The sequence below is a fragment of the Budorcas taxicolor genome, chromosome 2, assembly GCF_023091745.1.
Source record: "Budorcas taxicolor isolate Tak-1 chromosome 2, Takin1.1, whole genome shotgun sequence".
NCBI classification, from domain to species: domain Eukaryota; kingdom Metazoa; phylum Chordata; class Mammalia; order Artiodactyla; family Bovidae; genus Budorcas; species Budorcas taxicolor.
Genome location: NC_068911.1, coordinates 174,542,055 through 174,564,840, shown reverse-complemented (window position 1 = coordinate 174,564,840; position 22,786 = coordinate 174,542,055). Strand labels below are relative to the sequence as shown.

At 53.5% G+C, this 22,786-nt stretch overlaps 3 protein-coding genes across 3 annotated transcripts; all 3 read left to right on the top strand.

Moving 5' to 3' along the window:
- The first annotated feature begins 2,780 nt into the window (after positions 1–2,780).
- On the top strand, positions 2,781–7,120 carry C1QC (complement C1q C chain). Its single transcript, XM_052635747.1, has 3 exons — positions 2,781–2,862; positions 3,137–3,326; positions 6,338–7,120. The coding sequence occupies exons 2-3, from the start codon at positions 3,155–3,157 to the stop codon at positions 6,892–6,894; spliced, it is 729 nt and encodes a 242-aa protein (XP_052491707.1). The 5' UTR covers positions 2,781–2,862; positions 3,137–3,154; the 3' UTR covers positions 6,895–7,120.
- Positions 7,121–8,785: 1,665 nt separating this feature from the next.
- Positions 8,786–9,973, top strand: LOC128043406 (heterogeneous nuclear ribonucleoproteins A2/B1-like). The gene has a single exon (XM_052635748.1). It carries the CDS (start codon positions 8,816–8,818, stop codon positions 9,923–9,925), a length of 1,110 nt encoding a protein of 369 aa, XP_052491708.1. The 5' UTR covers positions 8,786–8,815; the 3' UTR covers positions 9,926–9,973.
- A 5,235-nt stretch (positions 9,974–15,208) lies between these two features.
- Positions 15,209–22,027, top strand: C1QB (complement C1q B chain). The gene is made up of 3 exons (XM_052635746.1): positions 15,209–15,327; positions 19,896–20,087; positions 21,311–22,027. The coding sequence occupies exons 2-3, from the start codon at positions 19,919–19,921 to the stop codon at positions 21,883–21,885; spliced, it is 744 nt and encodes a 247-aa protein (XP_052491706.1). The 5' UTR covers positions 15,209–15,327; positions 19,896–19,918; the 3' UTR covers positions 21,886–22,027.
- The last annotated feature ends 759 nt before the right edge of the window (positions 22,028–22,786 follow it).

The following is a 22,786-nucleotide window of genomic DNA, read 5'->3' as shown; positions in this document are numbered from 1 at the left end:
CTTGGCCTGTCCGGGTGCTGCTGAGAAGCAAAAGCCCCACTGTGTCCTCTGTGCGTGAGAAGGATAAGGAGACCAGAAGTTCAGTCCTGGACATGCCCTGTGCTTTTCTCCAAAGGAAGCCAACTTTACCTCTGTGCTGCTCATACTCACATGTAAACACATCACACACTCACACACACTTCCTGAGATGCACGTGGACCCACATTCCTGGACCAAGACTCATTCACTCCTCACCCACACACCCACTCCCTGAGACTTGCAGGGCACACTCCTGGACACACTACTTATGACTTCAAACCCACAGACACACTAAGGGATACACAGGGTCACACCCGCACACCCCGCCGCTGACTCTCCGGGCGCCCCCATCGACCATCAGTAGTGCTCTCACTCACACGTGTCCCAGACACAGCCCTGACACACAAGTGCATACTCACACCTCACCCTCCCACGTGCGCGCACCTTGGAAATGCCCTCATTCTCTCGAGCGTTGACCTTGGAGTCCTCACGTACCCACAGCCCACCCCCGCCACCGCCTTCCCCACACACTTGGGACTCTCTGGGGGGCTGTCTGGCCCCATCAACAGTCTTGGGGGATCATGAAGAAGAGAGTGGGGCTGCAGAGACTCTTCAGCTCCCCTCTGGCCTCCACTCTGCCCTGGTTTCCCCCCGAGCCTGGGACACACACACGCATTGACTGGGAAGCAAAACAGATCTGTGAGCCCCTACTGTGTGCTGGACATCTCATAACCATCAATGCATTTAATCCTAACAAAACAAATGAGGAACCTGAGGCTCAGAGGACAGAGGCATCTACCCAAGGCCCAGTGGCAGAAAGTGGCAGGGCCTGGATTTGAACTCTGCCTCACCCCAGACAGGAGGGCTTCTCTCATCGCAACGGGGCTCACAGACACCATCGGGGTGGAAGTCCCATAAGAAGCTGGAGACTTGGTTGTAAAAATGGTGGGTGCAGGGGGGTACACCACTGCCTTGTACCCTGAATTCCATCCACAGCCACTCCTCTTTGCTGAGGCAGATCATGGCCCCTCCAAGAGGAGGGGACCCAGCAGAGTCCAGCTGGCCAGGCGGGCAGGGCGAGGGAGGGCCGCGCACGGGCAGAGGCTGCCACCTGCTGGACAAGCCGGACCAGGCGCAGAGGAGGTGAGGGCCAAAGACAGGTAGGGGGCCTGGATGCCCTCTGGCGGGTCCCCCACGCCCTCACGATGCTGCAGCCTTCCTTTCTGCTCTCCCCAGCTCTCCACCCTCCTGAGAATTCCAGGGCCAATTGCCCTCACATTCTCGCTCTTGCCGCACACTCTGCAGCCCAGAGCCACAGGGTGGAGGGCCAGCTGGGGAGACAGGCCCTGAATGAGGCGGGGGTGGCCTTCCGAACTCAGCTCATTACTCGCACAGGGCTAGGCACGGCGTGTGCATTAGCCCTGCCCTGCATGGAAGCTCCTGGAAACCCCACTTACAGAGCAGAAATCGACACTTGGGGAAGTCAAACCACTCACTTAAATGAATGGCAGGCACAGAGTCAGGGCTGGAACACTCTACTGCCCATTACCTCCTTCTTCCCCGAAATTTCTCATGAGAAGGGGATAATGGACCTCTCTCAGCTCTGCCAGCCTGGCCCCGACTGGCAACCCCTAGCCAGCCATAATAGGCTCTGAGAGCAGAGGTGGGGTGCTGGGGATGGAGGTGAGGAAGGTGGAGCTGGCAGGGAAGGTAGGTTCACCCAGGGCCCCAGCAGAGGAAGAAACGCCAACACACAAAGCCTGGGCCTCCCCTCCCCCACCCCACCCCAATATACAGATGGGAAGACTGAGGCCTAGAGCCACCAGTGCTTTGCTGAAGGCCTCCAGGCAAGGGAGCAGCAGGGCTGAGAGGAGATCCCAGAGGAGTCTGTCTGCCACAGCAGGCTGCCTTCTATCAAAGCTCGCCCCCTCTGAGTGCACCCCCAAGTAGGGCAAATGGGAGGGGGCATATGGAAAGTTGGGCTTCCCAGGAGGCACTTGTGGTAAAGAACCTACCCACCAATGCAAGAAACATAAGGGACATGGGTTCAATCCCTGGGTCGGGAAGGCACGGCAACCCACTCCAGTATTCTTGCCTGGAGAATCCTCGTGGCTAGAGGAGCCTGGTGGGCTAGAGTCATGGGGTCGCAGAGTCGGACACAACTGAAGTGACTTAGCACGCACAGTGTGGACATTTCTAAGATAAAACCTGCCATTTGACAAGTGCATACAAGACTTGTTTCTGGGGACAGCTATGAAGCAGTCAGGGCGAGGGTTTGGACCCAAGAAACCACTCACTTGTGCAACTTTGGACAAGGGTTTCACTTTCCTCAGCCTCAGTTTCCTCATCTGTAAAGAGGAGGGTTATAGCTTCCTCCTGTGAATCTTGTGAAATAGCTGTCTCAGGCACAGTAAATGGCAGCAAACAGGGATGGGCATTCGCTGGGCTGAACTTGACTCTAGAAGCCTGCCCAGGCAGCTGAGGTTCATACACACACTGATACACACACTGATACACACACACACACACACACACACACACACACACACCCTTCACCAGATCCAAGGAAGTGATCATTTCCTCATTTCAGACACTCAAGACCCAGGGGGCACACAGGGGTATCACTGTGGTCAGCCTAGCTCAGCACCCAGAATAAAGTACTAAGTCAGGAAAAATTATGGGAAAGGGGATGTGGTTTTGGGGGGAGGCGGGGAGGGAGCTGCCCAGTCTGCTCCGGGTCCTCCTGGCTGGGTGCACTCTGACACGGCGTCCTCCAGCCTTGGAGAGGGGAAGCCAGTCCGAGGACCTCTCCGTGACCAGACCGGACACCTCCCACCTGTCCAGGTGAGGGCAGATGGCAGCATTTCCCCGCTGCCACCTCCTGACACGTGCCCTAAGGGACAGCCTGACTTGGAACGGGAAGGAAGATCCCTGTTTCTGCTGAGCCAGGGGCCTGAGCTTGAAGCAGGGGCCCCACTCCCCATCCATCGGGTGGCCCCCAGAGGCGAGGGGCCAGGGAAGGGGAGTCGGCCGCCGAGGGCTGAGAAGTATGGCCCCCTGGGGAGAGAGAGGGTGAGGAGGGTGGGCCAGAGGCCAGCTCAGCTTTCTCCCCATCCAGCTCCTTCCCCAGGTGGACATGGGGCCCGGCGCCTGGCCCCTCCTGGTATTAAACCTGCTGCTGCTGCTGGCACGGCCACTCGGGGGCCAGACGGGCACACACTGCTATGGGATCCCCGGGATGCCGGGCCTGCCCGGGGCCCCCGGGAAGGATGGGTATGACGGACTGCCAGGGCCCAAGGGTGAACCAGGTGAGTCTGCTGGCCTGGCAGGGAGAGGTCACCTGGGGCCTGAAGGCAGGGCTTGGACTGTCCATCCGGGACCAACTCAGGGAAGGTGGACAGCGGCTTGGTGGTGAGGAGGGTGGTCCCTTTGGCCACACCCGCTCCCACGGCTGAGTTTTAACCCTTGTGGCAGGTCTGCCCCCTCTCCCCTCAGAGCCCAGGCCTCAAGTCTCCCTAATTCACCTCTTTGCCCCTCAGGTTTCCCATCTGATATCAAGGAGAGACCTAGAGTGCCTGTCTGAGAAGGTGGTGGGGAGGGTCCCAGGAGATAATCCAGGCGAAATCTTTGGCAAGCTTCTAAAACACTTTGCTATTGTTTTATTCCAACACTTCCGCAACTTGTCCTCTAACGTGGTCCCCAGTGACTATAGCCCAGATGGTCAGGGTTCAAGTCCCAGCCCCACTGCTTCCCCACCCCCTACCCGCTGTGTGTACTTGCCCAACTTATGTAGCCTCCCAGTGCCTCAGTTTCCTCATCTGTAAAATGGGGAGATGGCAGCAGTTGTTGCACAGGGGTGCTGTGATGCTTAATGAGATTAAATAGGAAACAGCATGTGGTAGGTATCCATAAGTGCAGACTCTGGTCATTGCTGCTCTTGTCATCCCTGTCTTTATCAGGGGTGTGTGCTCCCCTCCCTCCCTAGGGCTCTGGGTAGTTGGAGGGGTGGGGAGTGAGGAGTCAGGGTCGCAGTCACAGAACCATCTGCCAGAGATTCGAAGGCAAGCCCCAGCTTGAGTGAAGAGGGCTGAGGACCTGAATGGGCGCTGGGTGCTGGGTGAGATCTGGAGTCTGGGGGCACCTAGTCTGGTGGTGGGCACACATCTGGGGGGGGGGGTGGAGTGTGTCCAGAGTGGGTGTGAAGGAGGCTGGGGCGGGGCTGGGCAGAGGTGACGGAGGTGGCAGAGCCATTGGGCGAGGGAGACCAGTGGAGAAGGATGTCCTTAGGAATTTCCCACTGTCACTTGCCCTCCTAGAAAGAGAGTGGAATTATACCAACATTCCAGAAGGAATCCTCCAACTCAGCCTGAGTCAAAGGAAGCCCCCAGATCTGCCATTTTTCCAGGACCCTGAACTTCACCACTGCCTCTGGCTATCTCACTGCCCAGGGTGGTTGATGGGCACCAAGCTCCTAATTTGTGCCAGACACAGGTTCCAAGTGCTCTCCATAGATTCATCTTTCGGGGTAGAAAAAACTTAACTCTATTTTACAAATGAGAAAGCTGAGACCAAAATCCTTTGAAGATGTGGTTTACCCCCTTTTTACAAATGCTGAAGCTGAGGTTCTGGGAGATTGAGCCACTGGCCCGAAGTCACACACTGGGATCCTGTTGGATTCCCGAGGCCACAGCCTCCCGCCGCTACCGTCCACTGCCTCCCAGGCTGTCCTTCCCATGGGCATGTCCGCCCCAACTGCCTGAAGAAAGAGGCACAGCCTTGCTCAGCGTCGCTGATGGCCACCCCTGAGACCTGACATTTCAGAGCACTACCCATGAGGTGCCCAGCACACGCATGCTCCCACCCCGCTCTGCTAGCCACCCCGGGGGAATCCCTTCCATTATGCCTTTATCTCACCTGGGCAAACAGAGGCTCTGGGAGGGGAGGTCACCTGCCCGGGATCGCACAGCCTGAAGCCCAGGTCTGCTTGGTTCTGATTCTCTTCTAACCTGGGATCTACATGGCTCACCAGTTGCAGAGAATTCTGTTACAGTGTGTCTCCACCAACACTCACCGTAAAGGCAGTCAGAAGGGGAAACAGCCACGACGGCCAGCAGGGGTGGTCAGAGAGGGCTTCCTGGAAGAGGAGACTGGAGTCAGGCCCTGAAAGATGAGTATGGTTTGGACAAGGGGAGAAGAAGCTCACAGAAGCTCCGATAACCAGGGCAGCAACAAGCATCAGACACTTGGACTGGGACTCGGCCAGACTTGATTTTTTGAGTCCTGACTCCACCTCCTACCAGTGGCATGGCCTTGGGCAGGTCTCTGGCCTCAGTTTCCCCATCCGAAACTTGAAGGAAATTGAGCTGAGCCAGCTGTCAGAGGGGCTGAATTGGGCTGAGAGGGGGTCGAGGGGTTGGAGAGAGGCAGCCTGGAAGGCTCCATCTGGTGGACCCCATGTGCTAAGCTGGCCTGAGTGGTTCCAGCTCAGACATAGAAAGCAGTTTTGTGGAGCTCTGAATCTTATCAAATACTGAGGACCCTCTTTAAGAAAAATAGTACAAAATTACGGATACATTTGATGCAGTGGGGAGGGTGTTTACACAAACCTCTATACACTACAAACCTGTGTTAGAACCGCACACACAAAGAGTGTGTGTAAAAGAGGAGCTGTGGTCAGTTTCTCAATTTTGATTTCATACTTCAGTTCTGCAAGACTGGGGAAAACTGGGTAAAGAATGCACAAGGCTTCCTCATCCCTTTTTTTGGGGGGGGGGGCAACTTCTTGTGAATTTGTAATTATTTCAACATAAAAAGTTGAAAAACTTATATAAAATTACCCAAAGGACCATGACGGGGTCAGTGCAAGTTAATGGGGCCTAATGTTTAAGTTTTAGGAGCTTTCCAGAAAATCTGCCTCAGACCCATCTTCGTAGACTTCTCGGTGAGGAGGTATCTGAGGCTAAGTGGTGTCTGTGGGCTAACAGTCATGGCCTCTGGCACAGTCTCTGAGATCCAGCCCGGCTCTGACACCTCCTGAGCCGCCTGGTCCTACCCTCTCTATCACAAATGTGGGGACCGAGGCTGAGAGTTAGGACCAAGCCTTAGCCAAGCTTAGAGGGCAAGACCAAGGGGAGGCAGGATTTGAACCAAGGTCTCCCTCCCCTCCTACTCTCTGCACAGTGCTCCCAGGTGGATAGGCCGCCATCTCGGGGAAGGAGAGTCTAGGGACAAAACCCTGGTGGGTGGCCCCTGGAGGACCGTGGGGTCCCTCTTCCCATCCCCTGCCCCTTCACTGCCTTCCCACCTGCTCTCTCCCCAGGAATCCCAGCTACCCCTGGGACCCGAGGACCCAAGGGCCAGAAGGGAGACCCCGGCACACCTGGCTATCCTGGGAAAAACGGTCCCATGGGGACCCCAGGGATTCCGGGGGCTCCCGGCACCGTGGGCCCCCCCGGGGAGCCGGGTGTGGAGGGCAGGTACAAGCAGAAGCACCAGTCGGTGTTCTCGGTCACACGGCAGACTGGCCAGTTCCCGGAGGCCAACGGCCTGGTCAAGTTCAACGAGGTCATCACCAACCCGCAGGGGCACTTTGACAAGGACACGGGCAAATTCACCTGCCAAGTCCCGGGCTTCTACTACTTCGTCTTCCACACGTCGCACACGTCAAACCTGTGCGTGCTGCTCTACCGCAGCGGCTTCAAGGTGGCCACCTTCTGCGACCACATGACCAGCAGCAAGCAGGTCAGCTCGGGCGGCGTGCTGCTGCGGCTGCAGGAAGGCCAGCAGGTGTGGCTGGCGGTCAACGACTACAACGGCATGGTGGGCACAGAAGGCTCTGACAGCGTCTTCTCCGGCTTCCTGCTCTTCCCTGACTAGGGTGGGCACGTCTGCGCTGGGCCCCCGGGGGCCGCCCCGTCTCCCGCAGCTTCCCCGCTGTGCAGCATCGATGCTCAGGCCCCTCTTGCCACCGATGGACGCCGCCTCCTCCAGGAAGCCCACCCTACCCTCCTGCCCTGAGTTCTCTCCCTCCTCCTCTGGTTAGTGCTCTCCAAGTCTGGGAAGAGGCAGGAGGCACATAAATAAATAACTAAATCAACAGCTATGCACGGCTCTGAATCCTCACTGCCGATTCCCTAAAAAGCGATTCCCTTCATCTCCCACTTCGCACCTATCACAGCCATCTGTGGCCTCCAGATTCAGGCATCAGTAAAGCTTGGTGCCAAGGTGGAGACGCTTGGCACCGTTTGGCCATTTGGGAGAGAGCTGCTCAAATGTGGCCGAAAGGCTGCAAGGGGTCCCCAAGGGGGTGTCCGCTGTCACTTGTTCATGTGAGAGGCACTGCTGTCTTAAAGATATCCATGCTCACAGGTGAACGGGAATGTGTTTGAATTCCCATCCTATGTTGGTCCCTGTTGAATTTCTGGAGCACCCATCACAAGAGGGGTTTGGGGCTCAGGTGGGTGCAGCGCAGACACAGACACGATGCGCAATGAATTTGTGCTGAATTAATGAATGCATTGGGGTGAATGCATGAATGAGTAGGGGGTAAATGAATGACTGAAAGCAGGGCGAGTGAATGAGTCAAGAAAATCGTAATAGCTAACATTTATTGAACACTTACTGTGCACCGGGTGTGATGCTAACCCACCTATTAAATCATTTAACATTCATAACTATGCTCTGGGTGGGCATGGATGGGTGAGGGAGGATCTGACTCTTGGAGTCTGATTTCCCCCTGAATAACTGAGACTCTGGGGGCCCCCAGGAGATTATCCAAAACCATGGCTTCCCATAAGCCATCTGGGCTTCACTGTGAGATTCCTAAGGGTGGGTCCAGCTGGGTCATCTTGTTGGAGAACCAGGAAGCTGGGCGTGAACTGCTGCACTTTCACTGTGCCGACCACAACAAGGGGTTGACAGCTCAGGTTCAAAGAGATAAAAAGTGTAACTTTCCTGCCCAGACTGTGGCTCTGGCCTCAGAGCCCAATGAGACATGAGACTCACCCAGGCCAGGGAGAGCCGCCACAGCCCGGCTGGGGTCTCAGCTTGGTTCTGCAAGGCCCTGTGGGGCTCACAGAGGTTCAAGGTGAGCCTTAACAGCGGAGGCTAGAGCCCAGCTTTCCACCCACCTCCATCCACTTTGGCTCTTTGTTCCTGAAAGCTGCTGTCTCATACCTCCAGAGCTTTACCCATGGTGTTCCTTCATTCTGGAGAGCTCCTGCCCCACTCACACAATCCACCTAGATAATACACACTCAGCTGTCAGGAATCAACACAAGGATCACCTCCTCCATGAAGCCTTCTCTGATTCTTCCCTTCGTGTCCCCACAGCATCCTCCGCCAACTTGGACCACAGACGCATGACTTGTTAGAGCCCAGGTTTCCGAATCTGCGGGTGCAGCAAAATTACTTGCGGATTTATTTACAAAACAAAAAGCAGATCTCTGGACTCAGACCTGTTACAGAAGTTTGAGAAGACTATTATTTCCAGCAAGCTCCAGGCTGTCTTACATCTCAGGAGTGAGTCACAGAAGAGCTCTTGGAACCAGGTGAACCTGCATCGACCTGTTTCACCAATCAACCTATTCTGAAAACCTGAAAGCTACTCAAGGTTGATTCAAGGGCCGCAGAGACTCCAGAGGCAGTAGCAGCAGTGTTGAGTTCCCGTGGGGGGCAGTGGAGGCTCGCACCCCAGGGTCAGGACGGGTCAGGTGCAAGTTCTCATCATAGCGTGGGGACCCAGTTCAGCCCTGCTAGCCCCCTGAGATCTCTCTCACCCTCCTCTGCATCGGGAAAAATGGCTGAAGCTAGTAAGCCGGTGATGAAGAAAGCTTCACAATCTGTTCCTTCGGAGAGGAGTAAGAGAGAAAAAGAACAATTCCGTAAACTCTTTATCGGTGACTTGAGCTCTGAGACCACAGAAGAAAGTCTGTGGAACTATTACCGGCAGTGGGGATATCTTACAGACTGTGTGTTAATAAGGGACCCTGCCAGCCAAAAATCAAGAAGATTTGGTTTCATCACATTCTCTTCCATGGCTGAGCTGGATGCTGCCATGGCGGCCAGACCTCATTTCATTGATGGGAAGATGGTTACGCCCAAACGCGCTGTCCCAAGAGAAGACCATGGAAAGCTGGGGGCTCTCGTCACTGTGAAGAAGCTGTTTGTCGGCGGGATCACAGAAGACACGGAGGAACGTCATCTTAGAGATTACTTTGAGAAGTACGGAAAAATCAGCGCCATTGAGATAGTTACTGATGGACAGTCTGGCAAGAAAAGAGGCTTCGGATTTATTACTTTTGAGGACCATGATCCCGTGGATAAGATCGTGTTGCAGAAAAATCATACCATCGATGGTCATCGTGCAGAAGTAAGAAAGGCCTTGTCTAGACAAGAGAGGCAAGAAGGCCAACATTTCAGAAGTCGAGGAGGAGGCGATGTTGGTTTGGGGTATTTTCATGGTGTTGGTGGAGATGTGGGAGCAGGACGAGGAAGGAACTTCAGAGGAGGAGCCAGTGGGTATGGAAGAGGATGTCAGTTTGGGGATGGCTCTCACGGGTACGGAGGAAGAGCTGGAGGTGGCAGCTGGGGGCTCAGGCCTGGTTACGGGGGAGGACGGGGAGGATGCGGTGGTGGGGGGTCTGCAGACGGCTACCAGGATGAGGGCTTCAGAGCCCGTTGTGACAACTATGGAGGAGGAAGTCACACAAGTCGCAATGTCAGCGATTCAGGCAATCAGAAGCAGAACCCTTCTAGGTACGATTTACTGAAGAGTGGAAAGCTGAGAGAGAGCAGGAACACGGGCGGGTCGTATACTGGAGGAAAGCACGGCCCAGGAGGCAGGAGCGGCCGTGGGGGCTGTGGAGAGACCAGGCACTGGGGGCCTTCTCAGTGGCCGTGGGCTTGACTGTATGCAGAGGAAGGAATCACCGCCCGGAGGGAAGGGAGGGGCTGCGGATGATCAAGGTAGCAGTGCTAAGGGAGCGCTCACCTCGGTCAGGCACAGATGCGCAGCGCCACGGCAGAAGACCCCCGAGCTAGCTCCGAAGCCACTTTGTGAGTGGGCTCAGCCATGTACGAGCGCTATCTTCCTGTGGAGCAAAAACGTAAAGAAAATGCTTCTGAGCTGGTTTTTTAGCTTTTGAAATGTTCTGCCTTTCCAGCGGTCTCTGGAAGAGTGCAGAATCATCCCTTCTTTGATAATGTCCCATTGCCAAGATTCGGTTGACACGGGAAACCTTTTTCAAGATTTTTCTCCAAGTTTTGAAAAACTGTTAGCCAGAATCAAGGGAGACTAAGACTAATATCATTCTTCTTAAGAAATGTATTTCATGTGTAGAGTTAAGAAGCTGTTGTACATTGAAGATGTAATAAAATAATTCTAAAAGTAAAACAGTAGTGGCTTGTCCTCTTTGAATGTTTTGCATTTTTACCTTTTAAATTTTTTCCTGTTTTAGGATATCAAAATTTGAACTGTGCAGTGTAATGATATGATTCACATATATTATGAAATGATTACCAAAAATTTTTTTTTCTTGTGATGATGAATATTCTTAGGACTTACTCCCTTAACAACTTTTGTAATATCCTACAGCTGTGCTAATTTTGGTCCCCTTGTTCATTACAGCTTTAAAAATGTTGAATAACATGTCATGAACTTATTGGTCATTTGTATATATTTTTTGGATAAATGTCTATTCAGTTCCTTGGTCCATACCACAATTTGGTATTTGCTATTGTGGTGTATGAGTTTTTGTTATACATTACATGTTTTGTGTTTATCTTATAACTGGAAGCTTGTACCTTTTGACAACCTTTATCCTGTATTTCCTTCTACCAGTTCTCTGCCCTTGGGAACCACAAACATGATTTTTTTTTTTCTGAGTTTAATCTTTTTCTTTTTTCTTTTTTTTGGATTTCACAAATAAATATGGTCATACCAAAAGACAGGTTTGGGGAGGACAGAGATGTGGGTGGGCAGGCGGTTTGCCAGGCGAATTCAACAGATATCGTCCTCCAGTTGGCTTTTATGCACTTATTTCCCTATAAGTCTGCCTCCCTGCTGGACCATGAGCGTCCTAGAGGGCAGGTCCATTTGATACACACCTGGCTCATGCATAGGAGGGCATGGGAAACGGGCTAGATGAGAAGGAAAGAGAGAAGACACACACACACATAACAGAGGCCACGGCCCAGGAACCCAGGCTGCTCCACAGGGTCTGAGAGCCTCTGGCAGGGACAAGGCAGAGGTCACGGGGCCAGTCCACTCACAGTGAGCCTCCAGCAGCCACTCAGCGGTCTGCCCGGCAGTGCCTCAAGTGATACATCTTTCTTCTCGTTTCTCTTTTGTTTAAAAAATCAATACACCGTTCATGTAGGCCACGGTGTCAGATCAGAGACCTGTACTTTGGAAGCAACCATTTTGGTGCCATTTCTATTTTCCATAATTGTTTTCTTGTTGCTCTCTCTTTGTCAGGAGGGACCGGCCTTTGAAAAACGCCAGCTTGTCTGCTGGGCTTAGGGGAGCTGGTGAGGGCTTTCAAGGGCACAGGCAAGGGTGGTAGAGAAGCTGGAATGAGGCATCCCAGGGGGCAGGGGGCCTCTTTTAAGACCACGGGGTGTGGGGGGTTCTTGGGCTTCTTTTCCATCAATCCCTCTCTACCAGGGAGGAAAGTGAGTGACTTTTGCCTAAAGATTGATTTATCTATTGGCTGTGCCAGGTCCTCTTTGCTGTGTGCAGTTTTCTCTAGTTGCAGCGAGGGGGCAGCTCTCTAGTTGCAGCGAGGGGGCAGCTCTCTAGTTGCAGCGAGGGGGCAGCTCTCTAGTTGCAGCGAGGGGGCAGCTCTCTAGTTGCAGCGAGGGGGCAGCTCTCTAGTTGCAGTGAGGGGACATTGCAACAGCTTCTCTTGGGCTCCAGGGCAGTGGGCTTCAGTAGTTCTGACACATGGGTTTAGTTACCCTGCAGCACATGGGACCTTAGTTCCCAGAGCAGAGGCTGAACCCACGTCCCCTGCATCGGAAGGCAGGTTCTTAACCACTGCACCATCAGGGAAGGCCCGAAGTCAAAGACCAACTGGGCTTCCCGGTGGTACTGGTGGTAAAGAATCTGCCTGCCAATGCAGGAGGCATGAGACGCAGGTTCCATCCCTGGATCAGAACGATCCCCTGGAGCAGGGCAAGGCAACCCACTCCAGTATTCTTGGGCTTCCCTGGTGGCTTAGACAGTGAAGAATCTGTCTGCAATGCGGGAGACCTGGGTTCAAGCTCTGGGTTGGGAAGATCCCCTGGAGGAGGCCATGGCAACCCACTCCAGTATTCTTGCCTGGAGAATCCCCGTGGACAGAGGAGCCTGGCAAGCTGCAGTCCATGGGGTTGCAAAGAGTCTGACACAATTGAAGCAACTTAGCACGTACACATACATGAGACCAGCTGGCTCTCACTCAGGGGCCAAGGGTCTCCCTAGCTCCTGACTTCCAATCCAGGCATGGCTCTTGTGCACACAGGCTCCAAGATTTCTGTCTTCTCTTCAGAGAAATGATACTACTCTCAACTTTGCATTGGTGCCTACCAAGGGCTGGGTGCTCAGCTAAGCCTTGGACATGCAGGGCTACCTCACTGGCCCCCCACAACCACTCCAGGAGGTAGGTGCCCAGGTCCCTGGTTCATATGGGGGGAAGCTGCCTGAGGCCACATAGCTAGAAAGAGGTAGGCCTGGGATTCAAACTTGCAGGGGGCCGATTCCAACCCTCCTGGCCCCAAACCATGCTGCTTCCTATTCTAGGCTCCTTCTGCGTCTACCTCAAGTTCAAGTTCACTTTTCCCATTGTCACCAGCCACCAAATTACTGGAGGGTCTATATTTGGTTGGGCCCAGAGGCCCTTGGGTTTTATCAAATGAGTCTCTCACCCACTACAGCAAACACTTCGTTTCCATCAAGCAGCATCCACAAGCGAAATGATTTTCTACCTCCAAGCACCGATGTCAAGAGAGCCCTGCCGACCTATGGCAGCTCCTGAGACTTGCTGGGCAAGCATCCCTGAGAGGGGCCTCATGTTACCTTGAATGCAGCCTCAGTGAGAGGGCTTGCATCTCAGCACCAGGGATGCCTGGCTCTGAGTCCTGATCCGCCATGAGGATGAGGCACGGGTTCCAGTAGCCACTTCTTGTGACATTCTTCACAGAAGCAGTGAAACCATTGTGCCCCTTAACGTTTAATACCGGGGCTTCCCTGATAGCTCAGTTGGTAAAGAATCTGCTTGCAATGCATGAGATCCCAGTTCGATTCCTGGGTCGGGAAGATCCACTGGAGAAAGAATAAGCTTCCCACTCTAGTATTCTTGGGCTTCTCTTGTGGCTCAGCTGGTAAAGAATCCACCTGCAATGCAGGAGACCTGGGTTTGATTCCTGGGTTGGGAAGATCCCCTGCAGAAGGGAAAGGCTACCCACTCCAGTATTCTGGCCTGGAGAATTCCATGGACTCTTTAGGCCATGGGGTTTCAAAAAGTTGGAGAGTCCCTTGGACTGCAAGGAGATCCAACCAGTTCATCCTAAAGGAAATCAGTCCTGAATATTCATTGGAAGGACTGAGGCTGAAGCTGAAACTCCAATACTTTGGCCACCTGATGCAAAGAGCTGACTCATTTGAAAAGACTGATGCTGGGAAAGATTGATGCTGGGAAAGATTGAAGGCGGGAGCAGAAGGGGATGACAGAGGATGAGATGGTTGGATGGCATCATCAACTCAATGGACATGAGTTTGAATAAACTCCAGGAGTTGGTAATGGACAGGGAGACCTGTCATGCTGCAGCCCATGGGATCACAAAGAGTCGGACATGACCGAGTGATTGAACTGAACTGATGTTTAATACCAGTCTCCCCCGGTAGAAGAGACATTCCTTGGGGGCCGAACCCAGGGCTGTTTTGCTTGTGGCTCCATCTCCAGTATACGTAGAGGCTCATGATAAATATTTGTTGAATGATAACTTTCTCCCCCCTGGGCCTCAGTTTCCTCATATATAACATGAACAGCAATGGCTGGTGTGACCTCCAAGTCCTGCTCTCCTGGAATCCTATGATGCCAGGATCAACAAGCAACAGGATCAGGTCCACTGGAAGAAGAGGAAGGGATATAAATAAATAATGACCACACTTAGAATTCACTTTTCATTATTAGATTACTTTCTGAGAACAAAAAAAGAGCAGGGCTGTAGAAGAGAAGCAAAGCAGAAGAGATGAGCCCAGAAAGGGGACGCCTGGGACACAGCTTGATACTAACAATTAACCCTGCACTGCGCTTTACAGTTGACCCACCTCTTTCTCCTCCACTGTCCCGTCTGAGCTCCGCAGCGCCCTGTGCAACCTGGAAAGCAAGTGCGATTGTGGTCCCATCGCACAGTAGAGGAAACTGGGGCTCCCTAGGGTTCGCTGGTGGCTCGGGGGTAAAGAACCTGCCTGCCAATGCAGGAGATGCAGGTTGGATCCTTGGGTCTTGCCTGGGAAATTCCATGGGCAGAGGATCCTGCTGGGCTACAGTCCATGGGGTCACAAAGAGTCAGACACGACTTAGCAACTAAACAACAACAACAAAAAACTCATTTTCTTTGGAATCCTAATTCTGTAAATACAGCCACTAAAATCCTCCTGCAATGCAGGAGATGCGGGTTCGACCCCTGGGTAGGGAAGATCTCCTGGAGAAGGAAATGGCAACCCACTCCAGTATTCTTGCCTGGAGAATCGCATGAACAGAGGAGCCTGGCGGGCTACAGTCCATGGGGTTGCAAAGAGTCAGACAGGACTGAAGCAACTAAACAGCAACAGATGTTTAGCTGCTAAGTGGCAGAGCCAGAATCTGAATCAGGGTTTCTGACTGCAAACGCAGCCCTCGAGCAGCAGGCTGGCCACATCTCCATTTCGTGGAGGAACACCACAGTTCCTGCAGAAGTTCATGAGGTCAGGGGCCGTGGCAGGTGCTCCCCCCAACCACTGTGGACATTCCCCTGGAACACCCTAATCCCCACAACAGCTGCTGAGCTGGCGAAACCAAACTGGCCACCCACCCATCCTATTTACAGTAAACCCCTCCCGATTGCAGAAATGGGACCTGAAACTGCCTGATGACAGCAGAAAGCGTGAGAGTGGGGTCAACAGGGAAGGAGGCTGGCCTGCCGGGCCCGTGGAGAGTGCCGTCAGGGAGAGGCCCCTCTCATCTCTGAGGAATGGGACTTCCGCTTTGGACGGAGAGCAGGAGGCTCCCGGCACCCGGTCCCATTCTGCCCAGCCCAGCAGCCTCAGAGGACACAGGCTCCCAGGTGAGGACGGGGCCTAGCAATAGGGGGACCGGCTGGCAGGACCAGTATGCCAGAGGGTGGTGCTTCCTGAGTATAGGGCCCCACATCCTCTGTCTCTGAGCCACTTGGAGGGTTGGACTCTGAGGGTTCCTGCACCCCATCCCAGATCTCAGGACTCAATTCCTCTGGGAGGTCAGCTCGAGAGTCTGCTGCTACCTGGGGCCCCGGGTAATGGGGAGGCATCAGAGTAAAGGCTCTGGGGTCACCGAGACTGGAGCTGAGCCCTGCTTCTGCCTCTCAGGAGCTGGCGATCTGGCCCAAGTGACATAACCCCTTTCACCCTGGATCCTCTCGGGGAATAACAGAACTTTTCAGGGGTGCTGGGAGCCCTAAAGGAGATCAGCTCAGCCCCTGCTTAGCACACTGCCTGGCTCAGGGTATGCCAGAGGCAGAGGTGAAACCAGAACCCAGAATCCCCTCTGCCCACCCAGCCTTTCTCTGACACCTGCCTTCTCCTATGTCCTCGCAGTCTGGTGAGAGAGCTCCGCTAGCCTCTTTCAAGGAGGAGGTGGGATGATGGCAGGTGGAGTTGCGATGAGTTATTAGTTAGCGTTGACACAACTCAACTCTGCTTGTGCAGGAGGGTGTGTGGTCGGTCAGGCACCATGCTAGAGACCGAGATCCTTCTAGGCTCCATCTCATGTAATTCTCTGGCAGCCCTGTCAGGTGGAAATAAACTTTGTCAAAGGCTCAGGGATGTTAAGGTACTTTCCTGAAGTCATGTGGCAAGGTAGCAGCAGAAGGGGAGTTCAAGGTCAAACTGGCCTGACTCCAAGTCAGGGGAAAAGGGGCTGTTGGAGCTGGAGGAAGATGGATGATGCCAGGAAAGATGTGAGGGGTGAGGCTGATGGTGGTGATGGATGTTAAAGGCAGAGGGTGGTCAGACCTGCTGAGGGTTAAGTCTTGGCCCAAGTCTAAGATTCTGGCCCTGAAATAGGCCAGAACCCAGATCGCCCCATTTCCCCACCCCACCTCCAGCTTCCCCAAGAGACCTGAGTCTCATCATCAACAGCTACCCCTACTCCACCACCCTAACAGCCAACCAGATCTCCCCCTACTCCTGCGCCGCCTGCATCTGACAGACCCCCTCCCTGAGCCCAGCCTCCCAAATGGACCAAATTCTTTCTTTAGTTTTCCAAGCATCTTTTGCAGTGTCTTGAAACTTGGGGATTCCCAGATGATGCTGATAATTTTAAAATAGCTAATATTCATTAAGCATCTCCAATATGCCAGGCTATTGTGAGCCCTAACTCATCTGTCCTCCCACCAACCCCGTCAGTCACTGCTTAGCATGCTGCCTGGTTCAGGGTATGTCAGAGGCAGAGATGAAATCAGGACCCAGGACCACCTCCGCCCACCCAGCAATTTCTCTGATACCTGCCTTCTCTTATTTCCTTGCAGTCTGATGAGAAAGCTCAGCAGAGATTAGGCAGAGGTCAGGATTATCCCCATTTTACAGAAGGAGAAACTGTGTCGAGAGAGCAGCCACTTGCCTAAGGCCCATAGCTAAGAAGGAGCAGAAGCCTGGTTTGGACCCTCTTGGGAGCAGTGTTCCTCTCCTTGTGACCCTCCAGGCCTCTCACCTTTGGTGACACCCCCAACAACAGCAGCAATAATAATAATGATAATAACAGCCATCACGGAGCACCGGCCCCGCCTCCAGCACTGCGCTGAGCACAGGCCATGCTGTTGCTCCTTGTTTCAGGCCGTTTGGCTCCAAAGCCTGTGTTTTAACCCCCAGGTAGAGAGGCCTCTGGGCTTTCTCCGTGGCTGAGCAGCAAAGAATCTGCCTACAATGCAAGAGCCACAGGAAATGCGGGTTCGATCCCTTGGTCGGGAGGATCCCCTGGAGGAGGGCATGGCAGCCCACTCCAGTATCCCTGCCTGGAGAATCCCACGGACAGAGGAGCCTGGCGGGCTACGGTCCACGGGGTCGCAAAGAGTCAGACAGGACGAAGCAACTGAGCGTGCGTGCAGAGAGGCCTCTTAATGAAACACCCCACGGGGTTTAAAGCCAGTGGAAGTGGGTTTGAATCCCAGCCGCGTATGGCTGTGTGACCTTGATGAAGGTTCCCAGTCTCTCCACTGCCCAGTTTCTTCATCTGTGAAATCAAAAAGCAGGGGTGCTTTCTCAGGGGGCTGCTGTAAGGAGCAAATTAAATGAAAGAATGACCTGTAAAGCATTTGGCACAGAGCCTGACACCTGCGAAGTGCCCAATGCATTGATTATTAAGGTTGTCAAACTGTCGTTTGTAAAACCTCTGGCAAGATAAATAGAATGTCAGCCTCTCTCGGGAGCATGACAGAGCCCAAGCTGGTCACTCGTGGCCCTGGTCACATCCATCTTTGCAGTCCCTCTTTGCCTGGTACCCAGCACAGCTTCCAGCCTCACTCAGGAGTCTGAGCCATGAACTGATCAGGACCAGACCAAGGGGGCTGGGGCTGATTTTCTGAGCACACAAGCCCAAATCAGCAGGTTTTTCTGGTCTCAGGAAGGCCTCCAGGTGCCAAATTCTGTGTTGGCACAGGCACTGTTAGGCAAAGAAGACCACAGCCTCACCGCAGCCCTGCCATTAACCAACTCACTGGGCGATTTAGAAAGGGTTGTTTCCTAATGTTTGCATCTCAGTGTCCTCATCTGCAAGATGGGAAAATAATCACAACCCACTTCTCCAGAGTGCTGTGAGGATCAGACAACAGCAGCTGTGGGCCTGAACTAGAGTCCCCAAACCCCGTGACTCTTTCCCAGCCATGGCCTTGCCTGGGTCCTCATGGTTATCCTGGGAGATGGGCTGGGACCACTCTGCTCGCCTGTCTAAGAGCAGGAGAGTGCCCAGCTTTTGTGGGCTGAGGGGTAATGAGGGAAGGCTTCCTGGAAGAGAAAGGCTTTGACAGGAGCCTTGAAAGATGGGGAGAAATTGGATATGGGCAAAGGTGGAATGGGCTGCCTCAGAAGGTAATGAGCTTCCCATCACTGAGATGGTACAAGCGCTGGATGGGAAAAGGCCTGGGCAGAGATGTTGTTGAGGAGACTTAACAATAAGCTGAGGGTTCCTCAAGCAGTTAAACACAGGATTACCATAAGACCTAGTAATTCCACTAAGGATACACCTAAGAATTAAAAATAAGTATTCAGACAAATTCTTGTATGTGAATGCTCACGGCAGTGCTATTCACAATGAGCAAAAGGTGGAAACTTCCCAAATGCCCATCAGTAATAAGTGGATTAACAAGATGTAATATGTCCATACAATGGAATATTATTCAGCCATTAAGAAGGAATGAGATACTGATCCGAGCTACAATGTAGATGAACCTCAGAAACATTATGCTAAATGAAACGTCAGACACAAAATGTTACATAGCATATACAATTCTACTTCTATGAAATATCCAGAATAGGTAAATCCATAGAGTCAGAAAGCAGAGGAGTGGGTTGCCAGGGACCGAAGCGGGGAGGGGGATTTGGAGGTAACTGACTAGTGAGTACAGAATGTTATCTGAGGGTTATTGAATTGATGGAAATACTTTGGAAATAGACAGAGGAGAGGGTTATACAATGCTGTGGATGTGCTGAAATGCTCACTTTAAAAGGTTAAATTTATGCTATGAGAATATCAACTCAGTTTTTAAAAAGGAAGAAGCTAAAGGTTGGACGAGACGAGTTTTAAGGTCCCTTCTGTCCTGAGAAGTGATGCCATGGGCATTGGCCATGCTGACAAGCTCAAGATGCCCCGGGGTTTCTGTCTCATTCCCCAGGATTCTCACCAGGGCCCAGAGCCTTTGGAGGGACCTGAGAATATTCTGCCAGAAGAGGTGGCCTGCTATGCTGGCAAGGTCACTGGCTTCAGCGCCACACAAGCCTGGGTTCAGTCCTGGCTGCAGTCCTTCCTGTGTGATCCTGAGCAAGTGACTTGACCTCTCTGAACCTCAGTTTCCTCTTCAGTGTAGAAACATTGGTTCTTCCGTGCAGGGGTGCTCTGAGGATATAACTGGAAGAAGCACAGGCTGCCCGAATTCAGAAACTCTAATGACTGAGAACCCTTGGACCAAAATATCAAACCACAGCAATCAAGACCCTGACCTCCCTGTCGGTTCTCAACACTCCAGACACTGTGCGGCCTCTGGGCCTTTGCCTTCTGTCTTTTCCTCCTGGAACATTCCTGCCCCAGCCCTGTCTGATCCTTTGGGTCTCAGCCTAAACATCACTTCTCAGAGATGCCTCCCTTGTCTAGAAAACGTTTCTGGCAGGAGCACGCCCCTCACAAAACCAGCCCTCGGGGCCCCCTTTCATTTCATTTCAGCCAGAGCGCTCCCCACAGCGTATGACCAGTTCCATTGACGTGCATGTTGACCTGTGTCTAGTTCCCCAGACCGTCAGCTGCATGAAGGCCGGGACCATATCTGTCTTGTTCATCACGGTATCCCCAGCACCCAGAACAGGGTCTGGTGGATGAGACACTCAGGGAACAGGAACAAGTGAAGGAATGAATGGCCAAGACCAATCACATTGTCTTGTCCCCCAACAGGGAGCAGCTGAGACAGGGCCGCGATGAAGACCCCTTGGGGCAGCGTGTTGGTGCTGCTGCTCCTGAATCTGCTCCGTGTCTCTTGGGCCCAGAGCAACTGCATCGGGCCGTCCATCCCTGGCATCCCGGGCATTCCCGGGAAACCAGGCCCCGATGGCAAGCCTGGGACTCCAGGGACGAAGGGAGAGAAAGGTACTGTGGACGCTGGGAACGCACGAGAGTCACTCCCCAAGGCCCCGTCAGCCAGCTCCCAAGTCAGCGGCCCTCCTTAGAGAGCACAAAACACTTGCAAAGCCATCAGCTTGCTGAGCCCTTCACAGTAACCTTGCAAGGAAGGGATTCTGATTCCCACTCTACAGGTGGGGAACTGGTGTCCAGAAAGGCCACTGGCTTGCCCAGGGGAGCCCAGTAAACGTCGAAAGTGAAGCGGTAGTCTCTCAGTGGTGTCCCGACTCTGCGATCCTATGGACTGTGGCCCGCCAGGCTCCTCTGTCCATGGAATTTTCCAGGCAAGAATACCGGAGTGGGTTACCATCTCCTTCTCCAGGGGATCTTCCCCACCCAGGGACTGAACCCTGGTCTCCCGCATTGCAGGCAGGTTTTTTTAACTGTCTGAGCCACTGGGGAGGCCCAGTCGATGTTGAGGCTGAGGCCAAACCTTGGCTGTCTTACCATTAAATCCACGGTGGCCACAGAGTCCTGGGTGCCTCCAGGGTAGGCGGCTTCAGCCCTCGGCACTGCTCTTTCCTCACCTGTAAGATGAGGATGGTGCTCCTTTGCAGAGTTGTCAGTGGGTTTAATGAAGCTGCCTGCCCCTCAAACCCCCCGTGAGATGTATGTAATTCACACATCCATTTAACCACAGCCAGCTGCTCTCATCACACAATTTCAGCAAATCCTCACGAGCCCGCAAAATACATCATCCCCATTTTCCAGATGACGAAGCTGAGCCTTGGGCAATGTGAGTCAGTCAAGGGGACACGACTAAGAATGGCAGAGGTGATGTGAGAAACTCGCCTGCCTGCCCCCTGAGCCCGCATTCACAGTAACCAGACTCTGCCGCTCTCCTGGAAGAGAAAGCTTTATATCTTGTGCCAAACCAAGGAGGGGTTTGGAGTGGTGGAGTGAGAAAGGTTCGAATGCCCACTTCTAGGTTCAGCAAGACACCACTCCCCACCCCGACGGCCCTCGGCCCCCATTATCACCAAGCACATCCCAAATGTGGAAAGCGGGGCTTTCTGGAAGGAGGCTTGCAGGCCTGCCCATCCTCGTGTTCACAGATGGGACGCAGAGGCCCAGAGGGAAGGAGGGGCCTGTCTGAGGCTATCCAGTCAGGCTCCCTGCCTCCCAGCCCAGCCCCTTCCAGTCCCCATTCATCTCTGGCCCCCTCATTTATCTCATCTCTGCTTTTCCAGGGCTTCCAGGGCGAGTTAGCCACCTCAACGAGAATGGCGAGAAGGGGGACCCAGGGTTTCCTGGGATGCCAGGAAAAGTCGGCCCCAAGGGCCCCATTGGGCCCAAGGGTGTCCCAGGGCCTCCCGGAGCCCGCGGCCCCAAGGGTGAATCAGGAGACTACAGGGCCACGCAGAAAATTGCCTTCTCGGCCTCACGCACCATCAACCAGCACCTGAGACCTGGCCAGCCCATCCGCTTCGACCACATTATCACCAACGCCAACGATAACTACCAGGCTCGGAGCGGCAAGTTCACGTGCAAGGTGCCCGGGCTCTACTTCTTCACCTACCATGCCAGCTCCCGAGGGCAGCTGTGCGTGGACCTCATGCGGGGCCAGGCAGAGCCCCAGAAAGTGGTCACCTTCTGCGACTATGTCCAGAACACCTTCCAGGTCACTACGGGCAGCATTGTGCTCAAGCTAGAGAAGGAGGAGACCGTTTTCCTGCAGGCCACCGAAAAGAATGCCCTGGTGGGCATCGAAGGCGCCAACAGCATCTTTTCCGGGTTCCTGCTCTTCCCTGATGCAGAGGTGTGACCTGTGGGGCCGATTCACCCCCACCCCCACCAGCCAAGCTCTCTTTCTCCCCAACACCACCCCCCATATCCCGGCCAAAGTGCACAGGAGGGCTCCATGGGCATTGCTGAATGGATGAGTTAATAAAGTTTCCCAGCCCAAGGGACAGTGGTCTAATTCAACTCTGTGTCCCCACAAGTAGTACATAGTAGGTGCTTGGAAATGTTGCTTGAATGCTGGTTGAATGATGGAACAATAAATGACCTCTGAAATGACTCTGAATGATTGAATAATAAATGACCTCTGAAAGCAGAGTGAGTGGAAGTTGCTCAGTTGTGTCCGACTCTTTGCGACCCCATGGACCATACAGTCCATGGAGTTCTCTAGGCCAGAATACTGGAGTGGGTAGCCTTTCCCTTCTCCAGCGGATCTTCCCGACCCAGGGATCGAACCAGGGTCTCTGGCATTGCAGGCAGATTCTTTACCAACTGAGCTATCAGGGAAGTCCGAACTTCCCTTCCTGAGAGCAGAAGCTCTATCTAATTGGTGGTGACTGGAGGGCCAGGCTTTGTGTCCAGCTCTGTGCCAGCCACACAATGGGAGATGGGGAGGGAACACCATCTGCGGAGCACCTATGTGCTCCAAACACTGGACGAGACCCTTTCTTCCTTCTCTCATTAATCCCCACACTCATCCTTGAAGACAGGCTAAATCATGCCCAATTCACAGAGGAGAAAACTGAGGATTTGCAGGGGTGAAGGGATTGCTCTCAACCCCACAGATGAGCTGGGAGGCAGGTCTGTCCACTAATGACCTGAGAGCTCTTCCAAGACAAGACATCTAGGCCCCTAGAGGGGCTTTCTGCATGTAACGCTACATGCCTCCACCCAAAGAGCCAAAGAGCCTTTCTGTAGTCTTACCT